General features: G+C 42.6%; 1 protein-coding gene across 8 annotated transcripts; it reads left to right on the forward strand.

The window, feature by feature from the left end:
- Positions 1 to 26,913, forward strand: TSC1 (TSC complex subunit 1). Of its 8 annotated transcripts, none has more exons than XM_048325289.1 (23): positions 1 to 72; positions 7,307 to 7,369; positions 8,415 to 8,590; positions 9,448 to 9,551; positions 10,197 to 10,349; positions 12,033 to 12,177; positions 13,187 to 13,341; positions 13,643 to 13,716; positions 15,141 to 15,319; positions 15,760 to 15,869; positions 16,091 to 16,214; positions 16,585 to 16,694; positions 16,927 to 16,999; positions 18,323 to 18,421; positions 18,514 to 19,081; positions 19,302 to 19,345; positions 19,871 to 20,037; positions 20,928 to 21,110; positions 21,477 to 21,587; positions 22,079 to 22,201; positions 23,161 to 23,348; positions 23,455 to 23,616; positions 23,888 to 26,913. In XM_048325289.1, the coding sequence occupies exons 3-23, from the start codon at positions 8,485 to 8,487 to the stop codon at positions 24,366 to 24,368; spliced, it is 3,459 nt and encodes a 1,152-aa protein (XP_048181246.1). In that variant the 5' UTR covers positions 1 to 72; positions 7,307 to 7,369; positions 8,415 to 8,484; the 3' UTR covers positions 24,369 to 26,913. The 8 variants fall into 8 exon arrangements, with proteins under 8 accessions (XP_048181246.1, XP_048181247.1, XP_048181245.1 ...); XM_048325290.1 differs by lacking the exon at positions 1 to 72 and adding an exon at positions 111 to 214 and having other exon boundaries at positions 7,307 to 7,418; XM_048325288.1 differs by lacking the exon at positions 1 to 72 and adding an exon at positions 111 to 214.
- The last annotated feature ends 49 nt before the right edge of the window (positions 26,914 to 26,962 follow it).

The raw sequence follows: 26,962 nt of genomic DNA on the forward strand, positions 1-26,962 counted from the left end.
GTGAGGCGGGAGGGGCTACCGGGGCGGGGAGGAACCGGGAGAGAAGCCGGGCAGCGAGCGGGGAGCGAGGCGGTGAGGCGGGACTAGGTTGCGGTGCGGAGGGATCCGAGGGGCGAAGCGCTCTGATGGGAGGGGGAGGCAGGGCCAAGATGGCGGCGCCCTGTGGGCCGGAGGAGCCCGGAGTGGTAAACAGCTGAGGGGAGGAGAGGGCGAGGTGAGTGCGCCGGGCCGGCCCCCGCCGCCACCGCCGCGGCGACACCGGGGACAGCCGCGGGGACGGAGAGGAGGAGGCAGAGCAGAGGGATGAGCGGGGAAGCAGGGAGAAAGGGCTGGGGGAGGAGGCGGCAGGAGAAAGGGAAAGGGTCGGGGGGATGGGGAAGTCGGGGGGGTGATGTTCCGTCCCCTTTCCTGCCTCCGTCTGTCCTTTTTCCCTCCTTCCAGACAGACTTGCTCCGGGTCGCTGCCCGGGGGCCTCGGGGCGCTGCCTCCCCCTCCCCCCCCCCCCCCCGCACAGGGTTCCCCCACCAGCCAAAGCGCCCTTTTAATTCTGCGCCTTTTATCGAAAAAGGCTCAGCACCCCCATTGCAAACGCTGAGTAGCGATTTCCAGGCTTCCCCTGCCTCGGTTACTTGCTGAGGAGGTTCCCTTGTCCGGGGTTGGGTATTAAATAAAGCAGTTGTTAAAGTCTGTTCTCTCGGTGAGGAAGGCTTTTCTCATTTCCTTGCTCCTGGGTAGGTAATGTGAACTCAGGATGTTGTTTACTTCTACAATAAAACATTTTGCTTCCTGTTATCACAAAGAACTTGGAAGGCTGCAGTTCTGAAGTTTTCACCCTTTGTTTGCTATGGATGCATCCTCTATCATTGTTTTATCAGTTTAGGCAGAGCTTCTCCCCTTGCTGTTCGGGGTTGGGGTTTTTTTTTAATGAGTCTTTTACAAGGCAGTGAGTGAAAGGAAGAACGTGCCTTAAAGGAATGTATGATTCAAAACCCCTGGAAATGACTCAGAAACCGGGATCAGGTTTTGTGTGCAGAACTCTTTCCAGAACTGCTGTTTCCAGAGAACCTTCCAGTGGGTGCTAATACAGGTTTTCATTCTGTGCGTGGTCTGATCCTGCAGTTTTCTTACATTAATGTCTGGGGATAGTTGTTGGAAATCCATCAGAATTGAAGCACTACTGAAGTGATCCCATTAGGTGAAAAAATTCCTCTTCAATTTACATGTATGAACAACTAGAGACTATATCTTCGAAAACTCTGGAAATTTTAATAATCAGTGCAAACTTTGGGAATCCATCTGTCTACTGTTGTCTTTGCTGAGCAGCAATCAGGTATTCTGCTTATCAGGAACAGCTACACCACATTGAAGTTTAAAATAAAATCAGGGGCTTATAATCCTTTCCTCAGTGAAAACCCTTTTTGCTTTGTTTTTGTTTGTTCATTTGTTCTGGTTTCTTAGTAACCCAGTTCACCCAGCACTACATTTCTTTTATGGGGAATTGCATGGACTTACACCAGTGAGAATATAGTCAGAATATCTAATGTGTCATGAGATAAGCTTTAATTAAAATGATTTTATCTCTGGCTGTGTTGAATTCTGACACCTTAACTCTTTGTTACCTTTATGGTGACTAAAAATGTCGTGGATTCCCATGTGAGATACACTGGCCAACTGCAGATGTTTTGGTGTTTGGACAAATATTTGTCTTCAGTAACTATTTGTAGTTTAAAATGAATGCTGGCTCTATTTGCAGCTGGACTGCTGGGATGTTGACTTGTCCTGATTCCTGAAATTCTTCCAACTGCCAGGCACCTTCTTGTCAGCCCTGACAGGAGCTGGGGATGTGATTCAGCCTCTGTACAAACTGAATGGCCTGTAACACACATGCATGGTGCGCGCACACACACATATCTATTTGGAAAAGATACCTTTTCATTTATTAGGAGGAACTCCTTCCCTGTGAGGGTGGGGAGGCCCTGGCACATGTTGTCCAGAGAAGCTGTGGCTGCCCTTGGATCCCTTGGAAGTGTCCTAGGCCCGGTTGGATGGGGCTTGGAACAACCTGGGATAGTGGAAGGTGCCCCTGCCACTGACAGGGAGTAGAACTTGATGGTCTTTAAGGTCCTTTCCAACCCAAACCATTCTGGGATTCTTCAATAATAAGTGAATAAAACAATCAAAGCACTTTGCAGTGGTGGAAGCAGGGAGGGCACTGGATTTTGTGGCATGTTGCAGACAGGTGTGTATTTAAGAAAGAATGTTACAGCTTAGTGTCTGGTATTGTATGTTCATGTCGTTTAATAAACATAATGAGGACAAGTAATGATGTTTCCTTTCTTAGCATAAGCATTTCTTTGAGTAGCACATTAAGATTCAGAGTAAAGTTCTTGCAGTGGTGAATTGCTGTCACTTTCCTGGGCATTATTCATGTTTTGTTTTTACTTTACAGTTACACATTGTTTGGTATTGTTCTGTGTAGTGCTGAGTTTAATTCTTGGAGCAGTTAAAATGCCTTGATGAGTACATTAGATAGGTTGCAGTGGTTTCAAGGTTTACTGAATTGCTGCCTAACTGTGTGAATATTTTAAAAGGTTCCTCTTGGGGGCAAAAAAAAAATGCTGCAGAGATTTAGGAGTCTCACTCCTTGTGTTAGTGCCAAGTTTAGAGCTCTCTGATCACCTGTTTGTAGTTAAAAAGGTTCCACAGTTGGACTTACTTTCCGTGTACTGTTAATTAAATTGTTACAGAAAGCCAGGGCTTGTTCTTATTTATTTATTTGCTATTAATATATGCAGTTGTGTGTAAGGAATTGCAATAATTCCCTGATTCCCTTTAGTAACTGGCTGGTTAGCCTGGCTTCTGCCAGAGGGTGAAATGACAGTCCTTTCATGTTTGGGCTTTTTATGACATCGATTGTTTTTAAACAATTTTCCCTCTGACAGAAATGTGATGAGTAGCAATTAGCAACAGTGTATTAGCACAGCACAGAGTCCAAAGAATCTTAAATATTGCTGAATATGATTTTCTCTCTTTGTTTGGGCGTGCCGGGGTTTTTGTGATATTCCTGTTCCCACGTCAGTTAAGCACCTGTAACAAAGTACAGGAGAATGGGTATAATGTCAAGTTATAAGTAATGATCTAGTTTAGTTATGGAATCTTGTATCAGATCTTAATATAACCAGGAAAATATTTGCTGTGAGAAGAAGCCAGATACCTTCATTCTTTAAAGATGAATAAATAAATTAAATTGATTGTACTGCTGGTTGTAGTGATCAGTTTGAACGTAGGTTTAGAGTATTTAGAGTTATTATTTCTGGGTGATGAAAAAGGGAATTATCAGCTGCTTGCTTTCCTATGCCAGCAGTGGCTTTTCTCCCTGCTGGAACTTTTCATTCATTGCTTATGTCACTTGTATAATGGCACTGTTTAGTTTAACTGTGAGGGAAATGTAAAACTGAGCATGGTTAGGACACATAAAACAGGCTTCAGTTTTTGTGTGGTGAATGGGAGGGGGTGAGGCTTAATCCTTTCATGACCAACATTTCAAAGATGTGAGTGAAAAGGGCTGCTGTGTTGTCAATCTGAATTTTTCTTTGAAAACAATTGCTGTAAAATCCTTCTGTCCTCGTTCATGGCTTTTGCCAGAGCAATACCTGGGGATGTGACCTGACCTTACCTGCAAAGAAATCAGATGGAAAAGTGTCAATCTGAAGGTTCTGATCTCGTGGTGTTGAAATCAAATCCCCTTTTCTCTCGGGGCAGAGGGGGCAATGACCATTTACTGGCACACCCTAAATTTAACTGCTGGTTGATGAGGAGAGATAAAATACCGATATTGATCCCCCTCAGCACCCCCCAGAGTTGGTGCTCCCGGTGTCTGAATTTGGGTGTTGTTGCAGCAAAGGCCGAGGGTGTGTTTGTGGTGTGTCCCCCTCCTCCCCACCCCTTCGAGCAGCATAACTGGCACTACCAGCTGCTTTTTCATTTGGCTTGAGATAAAAATACACTGAACAGAAGAACATCTTCTCTTGACAGAAATACTTACAGAAGTCATAATCTTTGGGAATACTCTGCTGTCTCTTTCTCTGCTTAGCCTTTTCCAATTAATATTTCTACTGTCTTTCCCTTTGTCTCGAGTTTGTAGCTTAAACTGTTTTGTGTTGGAGTTAAATTGGCTACTGAAAAAAAAATTTAAACTGGGTTCTTGGCTTGTTGGCTTCTCCTTTTCCTTCTGTAAGATGGCTCCAAAGCTGTATTGGCGCTTTAATACTTTTTACTAAGTATATCTTTAAGAAAGCTCTTGAATATAAGAATAAGAAGTGCTGTTGGTGTGATGTTTTCCAGTGAGATTAAAATGGTGCATTTTAAAAGGTATTTAAACAGACTTTTTTCCTACTCTTTAGTGACCAAGTACTTTGGATCTTTTATGTAAAACTAGCTTTAAAAGTTAGTGAAGAGTCAGTGTCTCAAATCACATGGAAAACTTACTTGTTTTAATCCTATTAGTTGCAAGAATGGCTGCAGGGATGTGGAAATTCTTCTGATGAGGGAATGATTGCAGTATCTGCGGATGGAAGCATTAGCGGGACTCATCTTGTAACTATGTATTTGAGCAGAAAGCCCTGGTGGCGATGTGATACTGTAAAGATGTCAGGGATGTCCTGTTCACCACACAAGTATCAATTCCAGATACAAAATACCATGACAGTCAGGGGCTGATCCTGCTGTTTCACAAGGTGATTGGGAGCCCCTTAACCTGGGCTGTGCTTATCTACATGATTTGAAAATCACATCGCAAATTCCTGGTGGGACTGTGATAAATCACGCTGACACCATGGAGCTGAACTTCGTCTGCCAGAACACGGCGTTTTCTGACTAAAAGCCTGTTGCCTGTAAACTACTTATTCAGCTGCCTTTGCCTGAAAAAAAGTGTGACATGATTTAAGACTATTGCTGGAATTTCCTGACTTGTTCATTTGCGTTGGGCACAGATTTGGAGCATCTCGTTCTTACTTAGAGTATAAAATGATAGAGTGACTTTACCTTGAGAAAAAAAGCTGTGATTTGCTTTTTTAAAGTTATGGCCATTTGTGTATAATGGGGTGACAACACTGGCTGGTTTGGTGTAACTTCAGATAAACTTCTACCTTGTGAGGTACCTGTGTGTAACATATTCAGATGCGCTTTGAAATACTTTTATTAATATTTTGAATACTTTTGGAGTGGAGACTGCTCCACTTTAAAATACTCCAGTACACGATTGACAAGTTTAAATAAAAGATGCTGGATTTATTGGCACAAGGTCACTCGAGCCATCTGTTTAGTCAGGGAGCTTGGGAAATGATCCATTACCTACGTGTGTGTATGTGTGTGTGTCCTTATCGGCAGCTGAGCTCACCTTATCAGCCTCGCCCTTATCTGATGGCAGGGTTTGTTCGTGCCAGCACAGTGGCACAAAGTTTGAAATCCTCTTACCTACTCAACATTTAAACCGGGGTTTTCCCCATCTGTGTACAGAGGTATTGTGGAGCCTGACTTCCAGAGCCCATCCATAGTCTCTTCAAAGGTGTGTTTTATGATTTCACCAGGCTGCAGCTTTTCCTCTGGCAATATCAGAATGAATGCAACTGCTGTTGAGGTTTTTACTGGTGCAACAAAGATCTGGTCCAATCTAATGGTATTGCTCAAGGAAAATAAGAAAAAAATCAGTCTTTTCACAAGTATGGAGTAGGAATCAAAGAGAAGAGTTGACAAGGTTTTTATGGGGTGAAAAAGCAGAGACTCGTGTTTCTGCTGCTTTAATTCTAAATACAGGTTTTTCGTGCGGCTGCTCTGGGGGTGTGGTCATCTCTTTTGTTAACAAGACTTTAAACAACTAATTCATGTTGCTTATGAAGCTGGTGGATCTATTGCTTAACCTTAGCTGAGACTGTGTCCTGATAGAAACTGAGGGACAGCAAGGCCTTTTTGAAAAATGTGTTCTCAGAAATAAAGGAATAGATTCCTTGGAGTGAGCTGCTTCCCCATACAGTGTTCCAAATGCAGTCATTGAGTGAATTCAGTATTATAATGATTACTAGAAACTAAAAAAGCAGTTGATACCTCAAAATTACTAACAGAGTGGAAGGTTGACTTCTTAGGTTGCACGGATGTGTGGCTTTAAACTTTTTGAAAGGATGGTTCACTCTCTGAGCATTGTTTGTCTTCTGAACAGCAAGTGCTTTGAGGAAGGAGTTGAAGCTTGGGAGTCTGCACAATGTAGAGAAAAAAAACCCCAACAAAAAACCCCAAACCAAAAACCTAAACCACAACAAATCCCAGCTCTGATTTTATGAAAAGCATAGATCCATTCTGCTTTCACTAAACAGCAACTTCCCTCACCCCAAGTTTCTATTCTATTATTGCTCACACTCCCAGCCAGTTTTAAGTCTGCAGGTTTAGCATTACGCCAGCATTAGACTAGAAAGGAAATAGCATTTCAATCTAAACACTGCAGTGATCAGACTCTGCTGGCTTCTTGTACATGAACTGAAGTTTCATTTGGACTATTCAGTTACAATCATTGAAAACTGAGGGTAGGGGATTTTGTGTTCTGCAGTGGTGATTACTGGAATGCTCCAGCCAGTTTGTTGCTACTGAAATGCCAGTTGTGAGTGTGGTGCCATACTATCACCTTTGAATTTGCAATCAGTGCCAGATTAAGTAAGCTGATGTCTGGTGGCACTAAGAAAAGTGACCTTGGGCAGTTCTGCAACTGCAGAGGGATATGTTGCAAATGACAAAGTTTACTGGTGGACACGTTAACTCCTGCTGTCCAGTAACTTTGTTAACCATAAATATTCAAGAAAGTAATATGTGTATAGGTAATTACAGCATTATCATTTAAAATAGAGCAGTGGTCTGTGGTCCTTGGCTAATGCCTAAAAATGTTTTGAATAGAATTTAAAGGCTTAAATTAATTACTCAGTGTTCAGAATAGAGAAGAATCTTTTCTGTGTAAGATTCTACCTGCCATAAATAAAACTCTTTAGCTGCTTTTGAAGGGTCACAGTACAAATCTGTGGTCTTGTGAAAGCCATCTAGTTTGAGGTAATTGCACAGCTTAACCTGTGGACAGTTCTGGAAAGAGCAACTGCAGCACCCTTTGGTGTTTTTCAGACTGAGGGCTGACCGTTCTCACACAGGGGGTGCTCAACTCTGCTATTCTGTGTAAAAAACTTAGTGCTGGTCTGGACATCTATCTGATGTGATAAGAAAGAAATAAATCGTGCCTTTTCTTAACCTCTTTCTGGTTTTTCTTTATTAGTGATCATGAAAGGTGTGTGGCTGACAGCACTGCAGACAGAAGCTCAGCTCATCCACAGAACTGGTGCTGTAAACACAACTGCAGTAGAAAAACCATTTTGTGTGTAAACTTGGTATGTGTCAGTAGTGCCTTCCATGGGGGAAGTGAAAAATGTGTTCTAGCTCGGAGTGGGAGGGAAGAAGAAACCCTTGCTGATAATATTAGGTGTGATCTAAAGCCACCTTCATTCTCCCACTGGGAAAGGTTCAGCATAGGATTCTTATGGATGAAATAAAAATTGATTCGTTTTGTGGTAGGTAGATAGATGTGACACCTGAATCTCTCTGATGCTGGTACATGGGAAGAAGCCATTTTAAAAGCCTGAAATGGCTTAGATTTGCTCTCACTTAATATGTGTAGCTGACCAGTCATGTTATTTGCACACTGTTGCATTTAATACTTTATGCATTGATGTATTACTCACAAATCACATGAGTGAAGTCAAGGTGTGTTGTGCTGCTCAGCCTGTGTTTGGTGTGCTCAGGCTGCCCAGGAGCAGCAGCTGCAGCAGCCATGCCTGAGTTTCCCAACAGCTGCAGCCTGGCCACGTTGCAAAGTCTTAAAGCCCAAATCTCTCAGTGTGCAGCAATGCAGAGCCCAGGGCAGGGAATTCCTGACCTGGTCACAGGAGTGGAGAAGGATCTGGAAGTGTGTATTTTCTCTAGAGTTTAGTCTTCTATGCAAAGGACTTGAAAGGTGGTTTGAGGAGGAATTGCTGCAAGAACTCAGGAATGGAGGGTTTCTAGGGAGCTTTTTGCATTTTATTCAACACTTTAGCTTCAGTTTGCTGACCTGGAGAGCAAATTAAAAAAATAAGGTAAGAGAGTGCTCTGACAGTCTAGATACTGAGGCCTTCTGCAGAACAGATTAATGTCTTTGTGAAAAACATGAAGAAAACCCTGCTCATGACTCACTGGCTTTTTGGAAACTCTTACAGCTTTTATTGCAGGTGTGGAAACCCTAACAATCCTCTCAGTGTTAAATGGGCACTTGTGTGGAAAAGGAGAGATGAGAGATTTTAGAAAGGGAAAAGGAAAAGTTCACTCATCTGCTGTTTCTTCTCTCCTAGTCTGGTAGAAAGACACCAATGAAGAACTTCCTGCAGTTTTAACGTCCACATTCATGTCAGTACGTGCATCATGGCACAGCAAGGAAATGTTGGTGAGCTCCTCTCAATGCTGGATTCTCCAATTCTGGGTGTCCTGGAAGATATAACAGCTGCATTCAAAGATAATCTCATTTGTGGTATGTATCCTTTTGTGTAGTTTTGGGAAGGGTTTTGCTTTTACATCAATAAAGATGGAATAATGTGGGTATTTTTCTATCAAACACTGTGTTTGCAAATGCAGCTTGAAAGAAACTCTTGATATTTGGGTTTGAAATTGCTTTAAGGATTGAGGCTTCTCTTCAGTCCATTTTGTTTAATGGCATGGCTCCTGGAAGGTCTGTTACATAATTGTTAAAACACTATTACAAAATGACTGGCTTTTCCTGAGGCAGAGCCTCAAGTGTGAGCTGATGAAACTTTCCTTGTCAAGTGTATCCAGAAAGAATTAGGTGTCATCCCCATTATGGGAACCAGTGGGATTTTGTTAATTAAAAAAAATAACAAAAAGCCCTACTCCCAAACAAAACAACAGACTCAGACGTTATGAAAAGTGATTGCTGGTGTTGAGGCATCACTTGTGCTGACAGAGCCTTTTCAGAGCATGAGAGCACTGCCGGTGTCCTTGTCCCTGAACTTGCTCTCCTTTATCTGCTGAAGGGAGGGAACATCAAGTCACTCCTGAACACTTTACTGGGTAAAGTACCCTTGCAGCTCAGCTACCTGTAGGGTTTTATGGTTAGACAGTAATTGTTGGTTGTTAAAAATCCTGGTTCCTTTCACTGAGCCAAATGCAATCGCTTGAATGGTTTGGAACCAGGAAATGCAGTTGAGAGGTCTCATTTTCCCAAAGGTCTGCTAAACACCAAGGACTGCTTTATGTTAGAAATTGTGTAATAGTTGTTTAAAAGTTCTGCAATGTCCTTGTAGCAAGTGCTTCATTTTTAGTGCACTGAGAATGTTTTTGGTTTTTTCCTTGCTGTCCCCAAACTGACAGACCGTGGGCCTATGCTTGTCAACAACCTGGTGGACTATTACTTGGAAACCAATTCTCAGCAGGCACTGCATATTCTGTCCACTCTGCAAGAGCCTCATGACAAGGTAAAAAAAAAAAAAATCTTATTATGGCAGATTTTAGCCTGGTATTGAAGCAGCCTTTAAATAGCATCTGTTAAAACTCTGGGGTTCCACTCTGGTGTAGAATTACCTTGCTGTAGAGATGTAGTATCTCTGTAGTAAGAGTAGTTTAAGCTTTTAAGAAACTTCAGAGGTCTCTGTTTCTTGAGTTGCTTAAACTGACCCAATTAAGCAAAGAACCTCTAAAAAGGAAAGGGCTTGGAGGATTAATGTTGTCTCTTTACAGTGCTCCTTCTGCTGGATGTGTTAGCCTAAAACAAATTGGGTATTTTGAGAGCAAGTAAGGATTTTAAATAGGTTGGAAATGGCACTACAAATTGGCTGCTGCTCAGATTTTTTTTTTTTTTTTTTTTTTTTTTTTTGGTTATTTACTTATAAACATTTTGAAGTGCAGTGACTGCTTCTGGCCTGTATAGTTTGCATTTGTATACCAGTAGTCTCAAAGTTACTGCAGGGTTCTATTTCCTCTGAGATCCTGTATATTTGTAAAATGCTTCGTTTCCATATTGACAAGCTGCTGAATATAGATTGGTGGAGAAGAATATAGAGCAGTTAAATATAAATACATTTCTTTTCCTTTTTCTACTACTCTGCAAAATCCTTTATCAGCATCTACTGGACAAAATTAATGATTATATGGGCAAAGCTGCTACTCGTTTACCCACCCTCTCTCTGCTGGGACATGTGATAAGACGACAACCATCTTGGAAACACAAACTTTCTCAAGCACCTCTCCTGCTTTCATTACTTAAATGTCTCAAGGTAAGAACTGTCAGTGCTGTCCATAAAACACCTGATGTAAACATGCATACAGATGCAAGGCATTTGATTCCTGTTTTGATGTCATTTAGTTAAGCCACAGTGCTATTAATATCTGCTGAATACTCTGTACTGATCCTGTTATTGCTGACAATCTTGTTTCTAAAAGCCACTGTCACTATGAGTTAGGAAAGTTTATTAAAACTTTCCTGAAATACACTAAAGACAAGAGGGCCCTTGGTGAAGCTGATGGATATCTTGAATGTGAACCTAATGAGAAATACAGTAACTTCCCACAGGTGCAGCTTGAATTTGTGTGTCCTCTACTTGCAGTGTAGATGGGCCATGCAATGGACTATTCCGTGGTGAAGTTACCTTGGAATTAGCAGACTTTCCCTTCTTAGCTACTGACATGCTGGATTACAAGGAGGTAGCTGTTCCCCCAAGCTTTGTGGGTTTTTTTCCCCATCTACAGATTGATCAGTTATAATACTGTACAGTACTGTACCAGTGAAGAAGGAGTGGAAAGTGCTTTGAGACCTAGAATGCATTGTCAGTAATGGAATTCATTACGATAGTGAAGAATCCACATTAGTCATGAAGTCACTTTTAAATGCATGATGCAGTCAAGTGCCAGCGCTCTTCAAAACAAAACCACCACAAATTTGTAGCTGCCAAAGGAGCAGCTCCAGCTGCTGTTACTGGAACTCCTGACGTGCCTGACAAGATCTGTTGCCCTTTGCAGCATGACTGAGAGAGAAGTGAAGTGTGTCAGAAAGCCGCTAGGAGTAGGACAGAGACGTGAAGGTGCTGGGGGTGTGGGCAGAGGGTCAGGATGGACAGGAAATGTGCTCTGATAGGTTTGGTGTGACTGAAGGAGAGTAGAGGCTGTAGACACACAGAGGAGGATAAATCCCTAAAAACTGACTGTCCCATCAGCCTGAGTGGCTCCTGGGCCATACCCAGAGCAGCTCAGTGGCACCTGCCCACAGCCTGACCTGTGCTCTGTGCACCCCGTGCTGACAAAGGAGGAGCTACCAAGGAAAATGTGCATTAAACTGGGGTAGCAAGGAAAGAGTTTGAACCTTTTCTGTGTCCTTTCCTAAAATCTGATCCTCTGTTCCTGTTTCATCTAGCCAAAGGTTTGTACTGCCACATCCCTTTCTTGTGGCACGAGCCAAGGTGTTCTAGTCACTGTTTGAATTACTGTCTGGTGAAATTTCCAGCAGCCAGAGCCAGCAGCCCGGTTTAGTAGAAAAGCTTTTGACCTGTGTTGGTAACTTGCCAGTACACTTGAACACCCTGATCAGATCTGCAGTTTCTGATTCTCTGAATGCTGTGTGAGTTTAGCTCTGCAAAGGAAGGAAGGTGGCACATAAGATACTTCACATACCAATATTTTTTTTTACTCAGCTGTGGAACTGTGGTGATGTTCCCTTTTTAACTAAGACAAGTTTTATACAGAAATGCAAAAGAGCAGGAGCAAGAATCCCAAATCTTTTTTTTTCTTCAAGTTGTTCTGTATGAAAAAACTCAATAATCTTGGATCATTAAGTTCTGGTAGGTTTTAGAGGGACTGTTTCAATAGAGAACTTTTTCCATGATGATGATTCAGTGTTCACTTCATCCTTGGAAAAAATTAAGTTCAACACATTTAACTAATGCAGGTTTTTTCCCTTCTTGCAGACTGACACAGATGTAGTAGTACTCACCACAGGTGTCCTAGTGCTAATAACCATGTTGCCAATGATTCCTCAGTCTGGCAAACAGTACCTTCATGATTTCTTTGGTATCTTTGGGCGTCTCTCAGCCTGGTGCTTGCAGAATCCAGGTGAGATTTCTACTTTGTTGCATGCAGTTGTGGTTTAGCAGTATCCTTGTGACTCATGTGCAGTTGGTGAGCACATTCTTTTGTGAGACTCTTAATGGTCTGAGATTATTTAAACACAAAAGATGATGTATTAAGCCCACAAGCTGTTCTGGTTCTTTGAGAGCATGGGGGAGTTCTTTGCTCAGAATTTAGAAGCCTCTTAGAATCTTCCATGTGGTGCTGCTACTGCATGAAATTCACTGAACCAAAGTACTGCCCTGATGACAGTGAAAAGCAGAGATTGATCTTAATGGAGAAAGAAGGGAAAATGCTAATGTTTGAGGCAGATTTTGGGGAATTTGATATTCCCAGATATAAATGGGGAGGGGAAAGAAGCAACGTATATAAGAGTTTCTTTTAATGTGCAACTACCAATAGTCATGAAGGTTGGTAAAACTGGTTTTCTCACAGCCCTGGCTTTGCTGAATTTGTAGCGAGGGGTCTGATACCAGCAGTATCAGTGAGTGTGGCTCGTGGCCGAATGAACAAGTGCTGTGTTAAGCACATAGAGCTGCTATTTAGAGAGCCATTCTGCATTGCAAGTAGCATTGGAACTTCTGAGGTGGAGGCTAAGATTTGTCTGTTGTGATTGCTACAAGCTTTTAGTTTTTACCTTTGGAAGTGAAACAAACCTTAGTTTCCTTTTTTAATCATTCAGTCCATCTTACTCTGGCTCACTATCTAGAGGAGGTTCAGGTTTTAACTTGAATAAAAACAAAGCTGTGCTTTGAGAATGACAGCACACTGGTTGGAATTAACGGTCCTCATCTTAATTTCTGGGTTTCCTGTGAGCTGATGACTAAGTGTTGCTTGTTTTCTGAGAAGACTTCACAGTTTCAGTAGGGACTATTTGTACCCCGGAAGACTTGTTCCATTTAACATTTCAAATTTCAAAGTACTTCGCTTGCATTCTTAGAACTTTTGTTCTTTTCTCCAATGTAATGAAAAAGATTCTAACTGCTTTTTCCAGGCCATGTGGCAGAGATTTATCTTGTCCATCTTCATGCCAGCGTTTATTCTCTCTTTCATCGTCTCTATGGAATGTACCCTTGCAATTTTGTCTCCTTTCTGCGCTCTCACTACAGTATGAAGGAAAACCTGGAGACCTTTGAAGAAGTAGTCAAGGTAAAATGCTGCTCATCTGTGTATTACCTGAGGCAAGGAATTTATAGCTATATATTCCAATTTAATACAATTAATTTGCCAATTCAGCTGAGGGCTGATCAACAAAACAATATAAAAATGAGTAGCTTGACTGAAAGTTCAGTTGGGATCAATTCTTGAAGCTGTGGTGATGTGTATTAACCTTATCTGTTAAATGTAACATTCTGAATTCTTGGGATCAGTAGTTTGCTCATCAGCTTTGTGTGGTTTAGTGCAATCCAAAGGTGCTGCACTGATAACAAGTCCTTCTTCTTCCTCCCAGCCAATGATGGAACATGTGCGGATTCATCCAGAGCTAGTGACTGGATCTAAGGACCATGAACTGGACCCACGAAGGTATTATATGTTCTCTCTGCTATTAGGAAAGGCTCAAACTGAGCAGCTTTCAGTGAGGTTATTTCAGAAGGTTGCAGCAAAACCTTTTCTGTCAGCAACAGTTTGTGTGAGGGTGTTCTGCCACCCAGATTCATAGCTGCACCAGGTAAACACCTAGACTCTTCATCCCAGCTTACAGCTGGATGAATAAGCAAAAACTGTTGTGAAAGGTCATTAACAACAACGTTGGGGTTCTAAATTCATTTTGTGTCTGGGATGGCATCTGTCTTCTACTTAACTTTATCTTATTTTTATGATTTAATGATCAATCACCCTCATAAAGATCTAAAACAGTTTGCCTATAACGAATAAAATGAAACTACCAGAGATGCTTCATTGGCTGGAGGTTTGGGTCATATTCCTTGGGTTTGTTGAAGTATTTGATGGGATTTAAGTGTTTAAAATGGCTTCAGTGTGTCTTGTTTTGGTACCTAGATATTGGTTCATTTAACAGATCAGTTCTTTTAACAGGTATGTGTTAACATTATCAGCTGTATTAGTTTTCTTTAGCAATAGGCTCATTTGCCTGCAGCAGCACCACTTGCTGCTTTTCTCTTGTCTCCACAGGCCCAGCCACTGAAGAGGAGAATTTGACTCTTGTTGCTGCACAGTAGTGCTCTTGCCCTGCTTTTCAGAGACACTAGGAAATCACTCCTAACTGGGAACCCATTGAATGTCACAATGCTCAATTTTGCAGGGGGGAGGGTGGCACCACTCAGGAGCACAATTGGCACAAACCTACCAGTGGAAGCCTTCTGTTTTGGTATCTTGGACAGAGAATATCCTACTTTCAAAAGCAACCCAGCCTTTAATAGACAGCCTTCTGGGCTTTCTCTTCTTTACAGTGAACTTCCATCCCCTGAAATATTGGGCAGATCTAATCTGGCTGCTTAATTTAGTGAGAAGTAGTTTTCAGGGTGAAGGAGGCAGTAGTAGTAAAAAACATTCCCCAAACTTGGGAGGAAAAACCCAGATCTGAAACTGGCGTTGCAGACAGTGTTTGTTTAAATAATACAGATTCCCTCACTGCTGGCATGTCTAAATTTTGACTACCAACATCTGAGTGTAGTTGAGCTGATTTCTACAGCTGCTGAAGCTCAGGATCAACCAAGTCTTCGTATGCTGTTCCTCCTTTCCAGAGTGCTCCATGGCAGACCTTTATGGATCTCTGTGTCAAAGCTGTTTGTCTCCTCTTTGAGACCCCCTCTCACAAGTCATCTGGTTGCAATTTCTGTCTGGTGCCTTGTTCCAGTTTGGCTGGGAGCATGCAAAGCTGTCTGGAACAAATGAGCCATCCTACAAGCCAATTCCTCCTATCTCCAGGAACTCTTGTTTTTAACAATAATTGACTAACTTAATCTTTTGGATCCAAAAACTGTCTGCAGGTGGAAAAGACTAGAAACTCATGATGTTGTGATAGAATGTGCCAAAATCTCCCTGGACCCTGCAGAAGCCTCGTATGAAGATGGTTATTACTCTGTGTCTCGGAAACTCTGCACAAGCTTAAAACATCATCAAACTGACCCCAGTGCCAGCTCTTACATTGACACACAGAGCAGCTATGGTAAGACCTGCCTGATGGCTAATCAATACCAATTGCTGGAGGAGAACTGGCCCTAGAGCAGAAAAACCCATCTTACTAATTTATCCCACTTGATGTCTGATTCTTAGGCACCAGAAAATTAATCATCATTAAAAAAACAAATATATATATATGTGTTTTCTATGTGCAGACATACAGCATATTCATATAAAGTTGTCTCTTCATCCCCCCCCATCCTCCCTACCCCGAAGCAGCAACAACAAAAAAGAAAGCTGTAGTATGTAAAGTATTCAATACTTTCTTAGGCTGGAAGAAAAGTCTCTACCTACAAATGTGTATGTTGAATGGATTTGAAATGCTTTGATTAAAAGCCTTTAAGTCCTAGCCTGAAGAATCCTGGGTTTGTATTTGGTGTGTTGGATACTTTTGAATTTTGATTTTCTATTTTTTTTAACTTTCAGGGACTTCTACCCCATATTCCACTCCTCGGCTAACACTATCACAAATGCCAGGGCAGCTACCTCAGATTCTGAGCCCACAGTCCACGAGGCTGTCGACTGAGCCACAGCAGGTAAAGCAGAAGAGGAAGCCCAGCAAGTTTTCATGCTTTGCACTTTCATAGTCTCTTATGCCAGTCTTCAAAATTCATGGTTTTGAGGTGTGCTGTGAACTGTTCAGAAGTTGGTGTTCATTTCGCATTTAATCCCTGCCTGATCTCCTGTGTGAGAACCTGGATCCAGATGCCTCACACGTTCCTTTTCTGAGCTCTGCTGTGTTTTACTCTGTGCACAGGTCACCATCTGGAGCCCTTCTGCAGTGTGTGGTATGACCACGCCACCGACATCCCCCGGCGTTGTCCCATCAGAGTCATCCCAGTCTGCATCACAGCCCTACAGCAAAGCTTTTGGCTCATCTGGTACGTGCTGCATTTTGGAATTAGGCCTTCAAGGGTTATTATACTGGAAATTCTGGCTGTAAATTTTACTGTCGGTTTTTAAATGGGAATGCCACATCGTGCCAGTTGATAGGCTTGAGTGATTACTCCTGTGAACTGAGTACCTCACCTAGAGCAGTGCTGGTGCAAACTGAGAGTGGAAGTCTGTGAATTCAGTGCCAAAGTCTGAAGCAACTTTTGGGAAACTGCACTTTTGTATTGATAAACAGTTGAAAGATACTTAAGAAGTAAATGCTATGAGGTAGTGTTTAAATGTACAAGTCTTCACATACAATGTTCAGCTGAAAGGAGGAAAGGGGAGCCTGTTGAGAGAACTTGTGCTCCTTTTCAGCAGGGGGGAAAGGAACACCTTTGGGAACACCAGCCACATCTCCTCCTCCACCCTGCACTTCAGATGACTTTGTTTCACTCCCTTCAGCTGCTGCCACACCTCCTAAAAAGGTATTACAAAATTCTTCTGCTGAACTAATGGGGTTTTTCTTTTCATTGACTTACCTTAATTCAGTGACCTTCACTGAGAAAGATCAGCGTAGCTGGTTTATAAAGAATGTTGCATTTCACTTGCAAAAACTCATTTTCTTCTAAGTTTAAACATCCACTGCCATTTCCAGCTGCACAGTTGCCAAAGAAATCTAAGGCAATTAATGTATTCTGGGTTTCTTTTGTTTTCCAGGAGGACAAACCAGATTCTGGGAGGCCTTTACTGTACCGACAGCAAAATGTCACAAACAGCGATAAATCATTGGGTAAACTCCATTTTCCTCTCCCCATTACAACAACCTATTGTAAACAACTCCGGTTGTTATTGACACATATTCCAATTCCCAAACACTTTCCCACAGGATTTTTTTTTTCCCTGAGTTCTTTGTAGTTCCAGGATGCTCCCTTAACCTGTGATTCAACTTCACTTCTTGAGGTGCTTTTGATTTCATTTTAACTATTCATGTTCAGAAATAGTTTGAGATCTTTTTTTACCTTGCTCTTCTGCATATTTAAATATACAAATCTACACTGAAGGCCAAAAAAGGATATTTACTTTTATAAAAGCTGATTCTTTGAGGATGATTATTTTTATTAGAAGCAGCAAATTGTATATTAAATTTTGCTTCAGCAAGTTTTATGTCCCATGTCTGGATCAAACTGTAAGGCTGCACATCAGGGTAGATATGATGCTTCTTCTTAAAGGCCTCTGGAAAAACTTTTCTATCTACAATTATATTGCTGTACTTGGTCTTTTTTTAAAGTTCTGTGAAATACTGAAATCAATAGGTTGAGGAACTCAACTTTTAATAGGTAAGTGTAGATTCCATTTTCCATTCTCTGTCATCTGCATCTGTGACAGCTGTAGAAAGGGATTTCGGCACTGTATTTGAGACCTCTGTGCTGTGAATCTTTACCATCTTCAAAGTGGAGATGACAGTGAAATTTAGAGCTGGTTTTCCATGGTGTACTTGTGTAGTACCACTGGAATCTGAACATTCTGAATTGCAAGTGAAGAACAGGTGAGGTTTTTCACTGAGTTCCTGATCTGTGACTGAGCTGAGCATAAGGCTTCCATCTTGCAGGTTTGAGTGTGTATCCAACAGCTGCTGTCTCAGTTTTGATCAGTAGCCACATATTGGCAAGTTTGTATTACATCAGATTGCTAAACTTCCTTTTTTCAGGCAGGTGCTGTGTCCTTGTGGAGCCAGCTCAGAAGCTAAAGGGGAGGTTAATGTTAATTAGGAAGTAGAGCAGTCACAGTGCGCACGAGCCACCTTATTTTATTTATTTAATGGGTTAAATTGCAAACAGCACATCCTTCCTCACAGAGTTGTGCGGTAGGAAATGTTAAGTTTACAAAATTACGTTTTGGGATCAGGACTGACCTGTGACTGATCTCTGAGCTGTTTTCTCACATGGAATGGAACAGGAGTCAGATAACTTCCTGCTCTGAGGAAGCATCTGAAGGAGGGACAAGCTTTTATTCTAAGGACCTTGCAGCAGTAAAAGACTTGTGTTTTGTGCTGTGCTAAGGCTGCAGAAAACAGCACCTGTACAACTAACTTTCTGTTTTCTGTTTTTTTCAGACATACCCAGTAGTAAAAGTTCAGTAACCTTAAGTGATCTTGCAGAGTTTTTAGGTGGGTTGTCGTTTGAGGATAGCGCTGAGAAGGACAGAGAGGAAGGTAATGTCTGCCCTCCTTAGGTACATCTTAGCTAAGGAAATGTTTGTCTTGTTGAAATACCAAATGCATCATGATGCTTCCCCTCTCCTCAGATGCAATATCTAAAGAGATCTCCGAGATCACGACCGATGCTGAACACATGGTGCCTAGAGGAGGATTTGACTCCCCGTTTTACCGCACAAACGAAAGTCTGTCAGGCTCTCAGAAGAAGACTCACTCAGCAGCCTCCAGTGTTCAGGGACACAGTCAGACCTCTGAGCCTTTAACATCTCTCGACAAGCCTGGGCCTGAGGGTGCACGGGAAACACCCAAACAAACCTTTACTCCCATAGACAAGCCCTGTGGAGGCCCTGGGGAAAGCCCTGCTGGGAACAGGGAAGGAACCTCTGGGGAGCCGAGTATTCTCACTCCCAGCCCTTGCAAAGTACCAGCACAAAGGAGAGTGGTGTTTGGGAGTGGGCAGCCTCCCCTCTATGAGCACCTCTTCGAGGTTGCATTACCAAAGACTGCCTACCTCTTTGTTGGCAAGAAGACTGAGGAGCTGCTAAAGAAAACCAAGGGAACCCAGGATGAAGACTGTACGTCCTCAACTTCTCCCGTGGAAGTGCTGGACAGGCTGATTCAGCAGGGAGCAGATGCACACACTAAGGAGCTGAACAAGTAGGTGACTGAAAATCTTACTTTGCAGACTTTATTGTTACTCTTTTTTGTGCTGGCTTAATTTTAAGCTGTGCTGGAAAAGCAGCTGCACAGTTCCTCCCTAATCTTTTTATACCAACTGACCTTAATTGTACTTTTACCAGGCTATAAGCTCTTTTGAGGTGAACATTCCGTTTTTATACTTAAACTTACCTGTTAATGCTGGATTTTCTTTTTTCAGATTGTCTCTGCCAAGCAAATCTGCTGACTGGACTCACTTTGGAGGTGAGGAAATTTCTCACGTGTTTTGGCAATCTGTTCCTCTATTATTAGACTTGCTTAAACAATGACCTGCATACTTTTTGCTTGTGGGTTTTTAACTAACGCTGCAGAAAGATGATGCACTCCACTAAGTCATGGTTTATCTGCTTAGCAGATAGCTGTGTTCCAAAGAGATGAGCTGCTTTTTTCATCTTTGAAAAGTGCAAAATTCTAGATGCTTCTTCTTTTGACCATTTCAGAGTTACTAAGCTTCAGAGTGCTGCTGGTCATCTGGCAGATCCTTCCACCTTCTCACTGCTCGTTGAATCTAAAACTGATTGGTTTTCTTGCTTATTTATGTGTCTGTATATTAGTTTGGTGCTCTTAGGCTTCTGTGGTGGTGATGGCTTAGCTTTCCTTTCCTTAATCAAAGGAGCAATCCATTTGAGGCGTATACATGTTGCTTTGGGAAAAATGTTTACAGTTTAGTGTTGGAGATAAATAGAGCAGAGAATGAAGCTCAGTAACCTTTTCTGTCTCCTACTCCAGGTTCTCCCCCCTCAGATGAGATTCACACCCTGAGGAACCAACTGCTTCTGCTGCACAACCAGTTGCTGTACGAGCGCTTCAAGAGGCAGCAGCACGCGCTGCGCAACCGCCGGCTGCTGCGCAAAGTCATCAAAGCCACGGCTCTGGAGGAGCACAACGCTGCCATGGTGAGCAGGGCTGTGCTCCACCGGTGGCTGAGACACACTGGTGCTGCAACAAGTGTTAATTGGCCTGTCTGGTGTCTTTTGGTGCCACTCAATTAACAAAGAAGCCTCATTTGTCACCTTATTAAAGTTGGTGTTTGTGGAGTGACAGTGCGCACCAGTTCTGTGCGGTGTCAGTGTTATTGTCAGTACTTTGTAGTTGACTGCAGGCAGCTGAATCCTTCATGCTTGACCCCTGGCAGCACTTGCCTTTGGATAATAGTAGAGGCTTCCCTGTTAATGGAGGGTTGTTCAATGCCTGGCTAAACACCTTATTCCATATTTGATAAAGTGCTGTCCTTTTGCTCCTCAGTTGAGGAGTAATAGCAAAAGCTTTGAAAATTCAAGTGTGCCTTTCCAGAGGTGTTCACTGTAACAGAATTTGAAGTTATAAGTGCACTGAAGGATGTCTCAGGACATATTTAGGTGTATTTCATTCTGTATTTTCATATTATAGCTAATTCCATCAACAGTTTCACCCTCTGATAACTTACTACAAGAGCCAAAAATAGACTTCCAAGTAGGTTTTGGAAGATGAACTGTTGCTTCAGCTGTGAGGCCCAAGAACCTATTGGAAGCATGAGAGGCAGTGGAAAAATAGGTTATTGCTCATTGTGCCTTTGAATATGGCTGTGAGTTTTCAGCCTGTCCACTCCTACCACCATTTCATCTCCTTTTCAGCCAAAACCAAGCCAAACCCCAAAAGCCTTGAGAACATGCTCTGTATAAAATGATGTATGTGTGGAAAAGTGTTTGCCTGCGTGCTGGCAATGACAGCTTTGCTTGGCTGAGGGTAGATGTCCTAACTGCTAAGCGGGTGTCTCATCTGATGCCTCATGTGGGATTCTTAACAGAAAGATCAGCTGAAACTGCAGGAAAAGGAGATCCAGGCCTTGAAACTGAGTCTGCAGAAAGAACAAGCAAGGTACCACCAGTTTCAGGAGGAACATGATAACATTGTGGCTCAGCTTCACAGCCAGATCCGACAGCTGCAGCACGACCGAGAGGAATTCTACAACCAGAGCCAGGAATTGCAGGTATGAAGCATCAACAAATTTGTTGCCTACTTACTGGTTTTAAAAATAACCTTCTTAATAACGAGGCATGAAATACCTGAGAGAAAGCTGCACATTTTTATTAGAGATACTGTCCTGATTCAGAATGAGACAGTGCATAACTTAGTATGGAAGTGCTTAACTTAGTATCGTCCTTTTATAGTTCTGTTTTGTCCTGTCCTCAGCTTGAAAATAGGAAAAGGCAGGTTCTTAGCTGGTTTGGAGGGGTCAGTATAAATAAAATAAATTGATTTCCAGTGCTGGAGGTTTACAGCCTCCCAGCCTTGTGCCCTTGCTGTCCTTAGTGAAGTTTCAGAACCCTGAGTAGTTTTTCTGTCACTTGAACAGACCAAGCTGGAAGACTGCAGGAACATGATAGCAGATCTGAGGTTGGAATTGAAGAAGGCCAACAACAAGGTGTGTCACACTGAATTGCTGCTTAGTCAAGTTTCTCAAAAGGTAAGAAAAGTCAGTGTTGTCAGGTTCCCTTTGTGTCTTTCTGATTATTTTTTATCTGATAATTTTCTTTCTTGTTCTGAAAGAAGCCTGTGCTGAGCTCCATAGAGTCTGATATTAATTGCACAAAAAAAACCCACAGAAAAATATGTGTTATTGAAGAAACTAAATGCAGTTCAAATGCTTCTGAAATTTCTTAGTTTGGCTTTTTCCACAGCAGGAATTTGCAGACTGAGCATTATGAATTTGTATTAAAGTTCTGCTAAATGTTGACCTCTGATAGATATTGTTTATGTCAGAAGTTGAATGGAAATGAAAAGTTCTTTTTGAAAAATATTTATTTAACTCTTAACTACCTATGATGCATTGGATTTTAGCCTTTGTCTCCCTTTTTTATAAAAATACCCTGTGAACACAATGCCTGTCTGAGAGCTGGGACTCTCCTGCTGAACTGTTCATCCCAGTGTTGGATTCTGTTCCATTTCCCTTCCCAGCTTTCCAACAGTGAATCGGTGCAACAGCAGATGGAGTTCTTGAACAGGCAGCTGCTGGTTCTTGGGGAGGTCAATGAGCTGTACCTGGAGCAGCTGCAGCACAAGCACACAGACACTACAAAGGTACCAGTGCAGGGGACTTTTGGGGAGACTTCCCTTGAGGTCATCATGCAGCAGTTCCTAGCCCTGAGTTCAGAAGGAAAGGCCTTGAAAACTTAACAGATTCTTTGTTCTGAAATTGATTTTCAGGGATTTGATTTTATATTTGATCTTCTGTTCAGATATTTTCTGCCCTGTAGGTTGGAGGAGTATCTTCAGTGCCCCTTCAGAAAGCTAAGAAGGGCTTGTTGGGGTACAGCTGGGGTCAGTTTTAGCCACCTCATGTAAATTCTTAGCAATTTCTTTTCCAAAGGCCAAGACTTGACTGTGCTGCAATATAACTGACAGCAGATTGTTGGTAAAATAATGCAGGGTAGTAGTGCCAGAATTTGTGGAAAGATCTTAACAAGGATTTTACGGGTTTTCGTGAGGTGTTACTTTAAAATGAGCATCTCAGCCTTCCCACTCAGTCATTTTCCTATTAAAAGTTACCAGTAACTTCACTAAAACTTCTGTGGTTCATATGGTTTTACTTCCTGACTTCAAAGAAACCTTTTTCTAATTAGAAGCAAGTAACTTACACAACAATATAACTGTTCCTGCGTGAGAGCACGTAATTAAAGGAGGTGAATAATACACTGAGAAAAAGGCTTCTACTGGTATTTAATGAAGGTCGTGTTGGAAAAATGGATTTAAAATGGAGATTGTCTACTCTAATCCAGTGCAGAACTGGCAAGAGTGCTTTGATGAAAAGAGGTTTTCATAAGGAACATTAATGTGCTAATAAATTCCAGTGATGTGTAGTTATTTTAATAGTGTACATCCTCGGCAGGGCTGGTTTTCTATATCTGTTTTTAGAAATGCTGCTTTTATTCTAGCTTGCTTTAAAACATGCCTATTTATAACATCAGAAACATGTCTAAACACCAATAAAAATAACACAGGATCAAATTATACTTTACCATTGTGTTGTTTGCTTCAAGGAGGTTGAAATGTTGCACGCTGCTTTTCGGAAAGAACTGGAGAAAGCAAAGTTGTGTGTTCAGCAGCAAAGCCAAAGGCTTGATGCTTCCCAGAAAAGGATAGCTGAACTGGAATCTCAGCTTGCAAAAAAGGACCACCTCTTCCTCGAGCAAAAGAAATACCTGGAAGATGTTAAAATCCAAGCAAGGTAGGGGCTTCTTATGTAACATTTTAGCTGTGCTTTGACAGATGCACTGTCACAGCTGAGGCAGAATCTGGAGATTTTGGACATTCTGATTTCTCTCTCTGTTCAGGGGTCAGCTGCAGGCAGTGGAAAGCAGGTACAAGGCCCAGAAAAGAATCACCCAGGCATTTGAGCTGGAGATCTTGGATCTGTTTGGGAGGCTGGAGAAGAGCAGCCTACTGAAAAAACTTGAAGATGATAAAACAGAAGCAGCTGAAGCAGCAGAAGAAAGGTGAGGGTGTGAAATCTGCAGGACCCATGTGGGATTATTGTTAGTTTGGGACTTAGAACAGTGGATGTTGCAAAGCTGAGTGTGTGACACATCTGGTTACCCCCTGTCACTCCTGCTTTGCCACAGAGCTATGAAAGGAAGCCTGTTGAAGTACATACCCAGAGGCAGAAATGGAAAGTAATCAAAGTAATCTGCCCTGGCCAGCATTTCCCTCTCCTCGCTGTTTACTTGCTGTGATTTCCTTGACCCTGTGTCCTCTCTCTTCCCCAAGCAGGCTGGATTGTGCTAATGAAGATACAGCAGGACACAGTGAAGAAACCATGGGTAGAAATGGAGAGACCAAACCTCCCAGCACCCGAGGCAGCAGTAGCAGTAAGGGGGGCAGCAGCAGCGAGCTCTCCACCCCAGAAAAACCCCAGAACCAGAGGCTGAGCAGTCGCTGGGAGACATCGGTGTTGCTGGAGCCCTCGACTACTGTCCCACTGACTGTAGGTTCACTCCCCAGCTCCAAGAGCTTCCTTGGAATGAAGGCACGAGAATTATTTCGCAACAAGAGTGAGAGCCAGTGTGATGAGGAGGGGGTCACCATCAACAGGCTGTCTGATGCCCTAAAGACTGAACTATGTAAAGATCCAAGCATGGAGTCAAAGTCTCCTCCAAGCCCCGATAACCTCTCACCTAAGCTCCAGGAAAGCAGTGTTGGACAGCTTCATATCATGGACTACAATGAAACTCATCATGACCACAGTTAAAGAGGAAGATAGTCAATCAGTGTTATTTTCATATTCTTGGCATAGAACAGGAGGCGTGAGTGCAAGTTTAACTAAAAGCTTTTATGTTTCTTTGGTCTGAGCAGTGGCTCATGCAGCGGAGCAGGATCGATGGCCAGGAACGGAAGGAGGCTGCTGAATGAATGCAAAGTGGATTTTTGGGTCTGGAATTGAAAATGCCCAGCCTAACTCTTGCTTCTTTCTCAAATTCAATCCTTAACAGTGTGTACTAATTTGAAGGGACAACTGTTAGCATTTGCAAGTATTTTTTTCCCTTTCTCCCTGTCCCCAGTTGAGTGGCTGCGTTTATGAACTTGAGTGCAATATGAGGCCAAATTAACATTTGTGAGTTTACTCTGAATGCTTTGTATTTCCTTGCAATCTTCCCATTTAGAGCAGCTGGTTGTGCTGCCTGTCCAGGTGACTTCGGTTCCTTTCACTCTGGAAAGAAGCAGCACTAGGATTTCCAGTGCATTCTCTATTTTTGCCTGTCCACTGTCCCACATCCCTCCCTCAGAGCCCAGCCTTCATTGAGTTGGAGTCTGAATACCCAAATGTTTAAAGAACATTGTACCTCTGCAAAATGATTCATTCACCCTAATTCATGATCATTGTTTATATTGTCCTTAACATTTCCTGGAAAGTTACGTTTGAGCAGACAAAAAGGAACTGGAGTTTGTAATGCAGAAGAGACCATAAATGCTGAAGACTTGTTAAAACACCAGCTTCAGATCTTCTTGGTGTTTGAAGTGTTGCCTGACAGACTGTGATTGACATCACATTGGTTCATATGGGAAAGCAATTGGGGTGGGAGAAGAGGGAAGAGGAAGCTTCACTCAAGCAGGGAGAGGATGCAGAACATGGAGGTAGATCTCCAAGCTCATGAAGATCTGCAGAGGAGGATCTGCTTCTCTAATCAGGGAAATGTGCTGCCTCACCCTCCTTCATAGTTCTGTTCTTTGTTCCTGGTCTGAACAAGACCACCATGTTTTGAGTCCAAGAAATTGGCTTCATTCTTCCTGGGAATACCTTTTCAGGCTTGACTTGGAGAGCACGGTTTCCTTTGAGTGCTCTTCTACTTGGATTGCAGCACATTTTCTGTTCAGCAATGTCAGTTTGGCTCTAGGTGTCTCCCCTTCACCCTCATCCTGCTTCCTTAGATGACAAGGCTGAGGAGGAATCCTGCTCACACTGAAATCAGAATCCTGGTGTGAAGCCTTACAGTGTTGGTCATGTTTTAAATCAATGATGAGCTTTCTGTGAAGGAGGATTGTGGGATCAGGGCTTGTCAGTGGTCAGACTCAATCTCCTTCATGACGGAGCAGGGCCTGCTGTTAGGAAGGCAGTGCTTGTTTTAAATGTCCCATGTGGCTGGGTCCAGGCGTACTCAGATGGTTCAGGCTTCACAGTTCCCCTGCATCACACGTGGCCTCTTCTCCTAAACATTCTGTGGGTGGCAGCTGCTGTTTAAGAACCACCTCACATAGAAATCAAGTCCAAGCACACTTGCATTTGTAGTTCAAATCCCTTCTTAGCCCGGGTGGGAACGAGACTCTCAGAGCAGCTGGTGCCCGGCTCACTTGCCCCTGACAGGACTCGTCCTCCCACTTCCGCCTCCTCCGTAACTCCAAGGTCTGAATACATTTCTGCCTGTCTTAAATTATTCTCCGTGTCCTTTCGGTTGGTCAGTCCGAACTCTGAGAGTAGAGGTGAACTTCAGTGGTTGTGTCAAAGCTGACTCTGCATGGAGTAGAGAGTAGAGAGTTGGTTGTAAGTGACAGCCTGGTTTTGTCGGCGTCTTTAGGCTTTCTCAGACGTAGTGGTAGCAAACGTGGTAGCGCGTGTTTCGGTAAGATTTGGAGGTTTCCTGCCCCTTTCCCACTGGATCCCAGCCCTGGGAGTGAACGGTTTGCACACAAAGGGCCTGATGGGCCAGCTCAGCCGGGAATGTTGGAGGAGCTCATTCCCGTCCCGCTCTGCCGAGCCCGGATCTGGCGTTCCCAGGGGAGGCAGGTTTTGTGTCGGTCACAAAAATGCCCTGGCAGCAACGCAAGCTCTTTGATAAGGTGGCTTTTTTCTTCTTTTAAACAGGATTTTAGCACCGGGATAGTAATGGAAACCACTTGAGGTTTGTTTATGGACCACAAAGATTATGGAGGAACAAATTTTGCAATTTTCTTTCGTAAGTCTAAAAATCATGGATCTGCTGTATGTAGTTAACTTGCAGTTTGTTTGAAGGGGTCCCATCAGTGAAGTGGAAACAGATTTTTTTAACTGACTGCTTTTAGTTAAATCTAAAATTGCTGTCTTTGTCAAGTTAATCTGTTCCCTGCCTCGCTCTTTGTAAGCATGTTAAACAATCCACATTAAATGCCATAAATATGAAATACAAGGAAATGGTACAATCGTAAGCTAAAGAGAACTTAAACCAAAAGGAGGTTTTGCTGTCCTTATTAGAATGTTCTAAAATGTCAAGGCAGTTGCTTGTGTTTAACTGTGAACAAATAAAATGTATTGTTTTGCACTAGTCTGTGTTAAATTCCCTGCCAGCCGACTTCTTTGGGACCAAAACACAC

Source organism: Corvus hawaiiensis, chromosome 21 (assembly GCF_020740725.1).
Source record: "Corvus hawaiiensis isolate bCorHaw1 chromosome 21, bCorHaw1.pri.cur, whole genome shotgun sequence".
Lineage (NCBI taxonomy): Eukaryota > Metazoa > Chordata > Aves > Passeriformes > Corvidae > Corvus > Corvus hawaiiensis.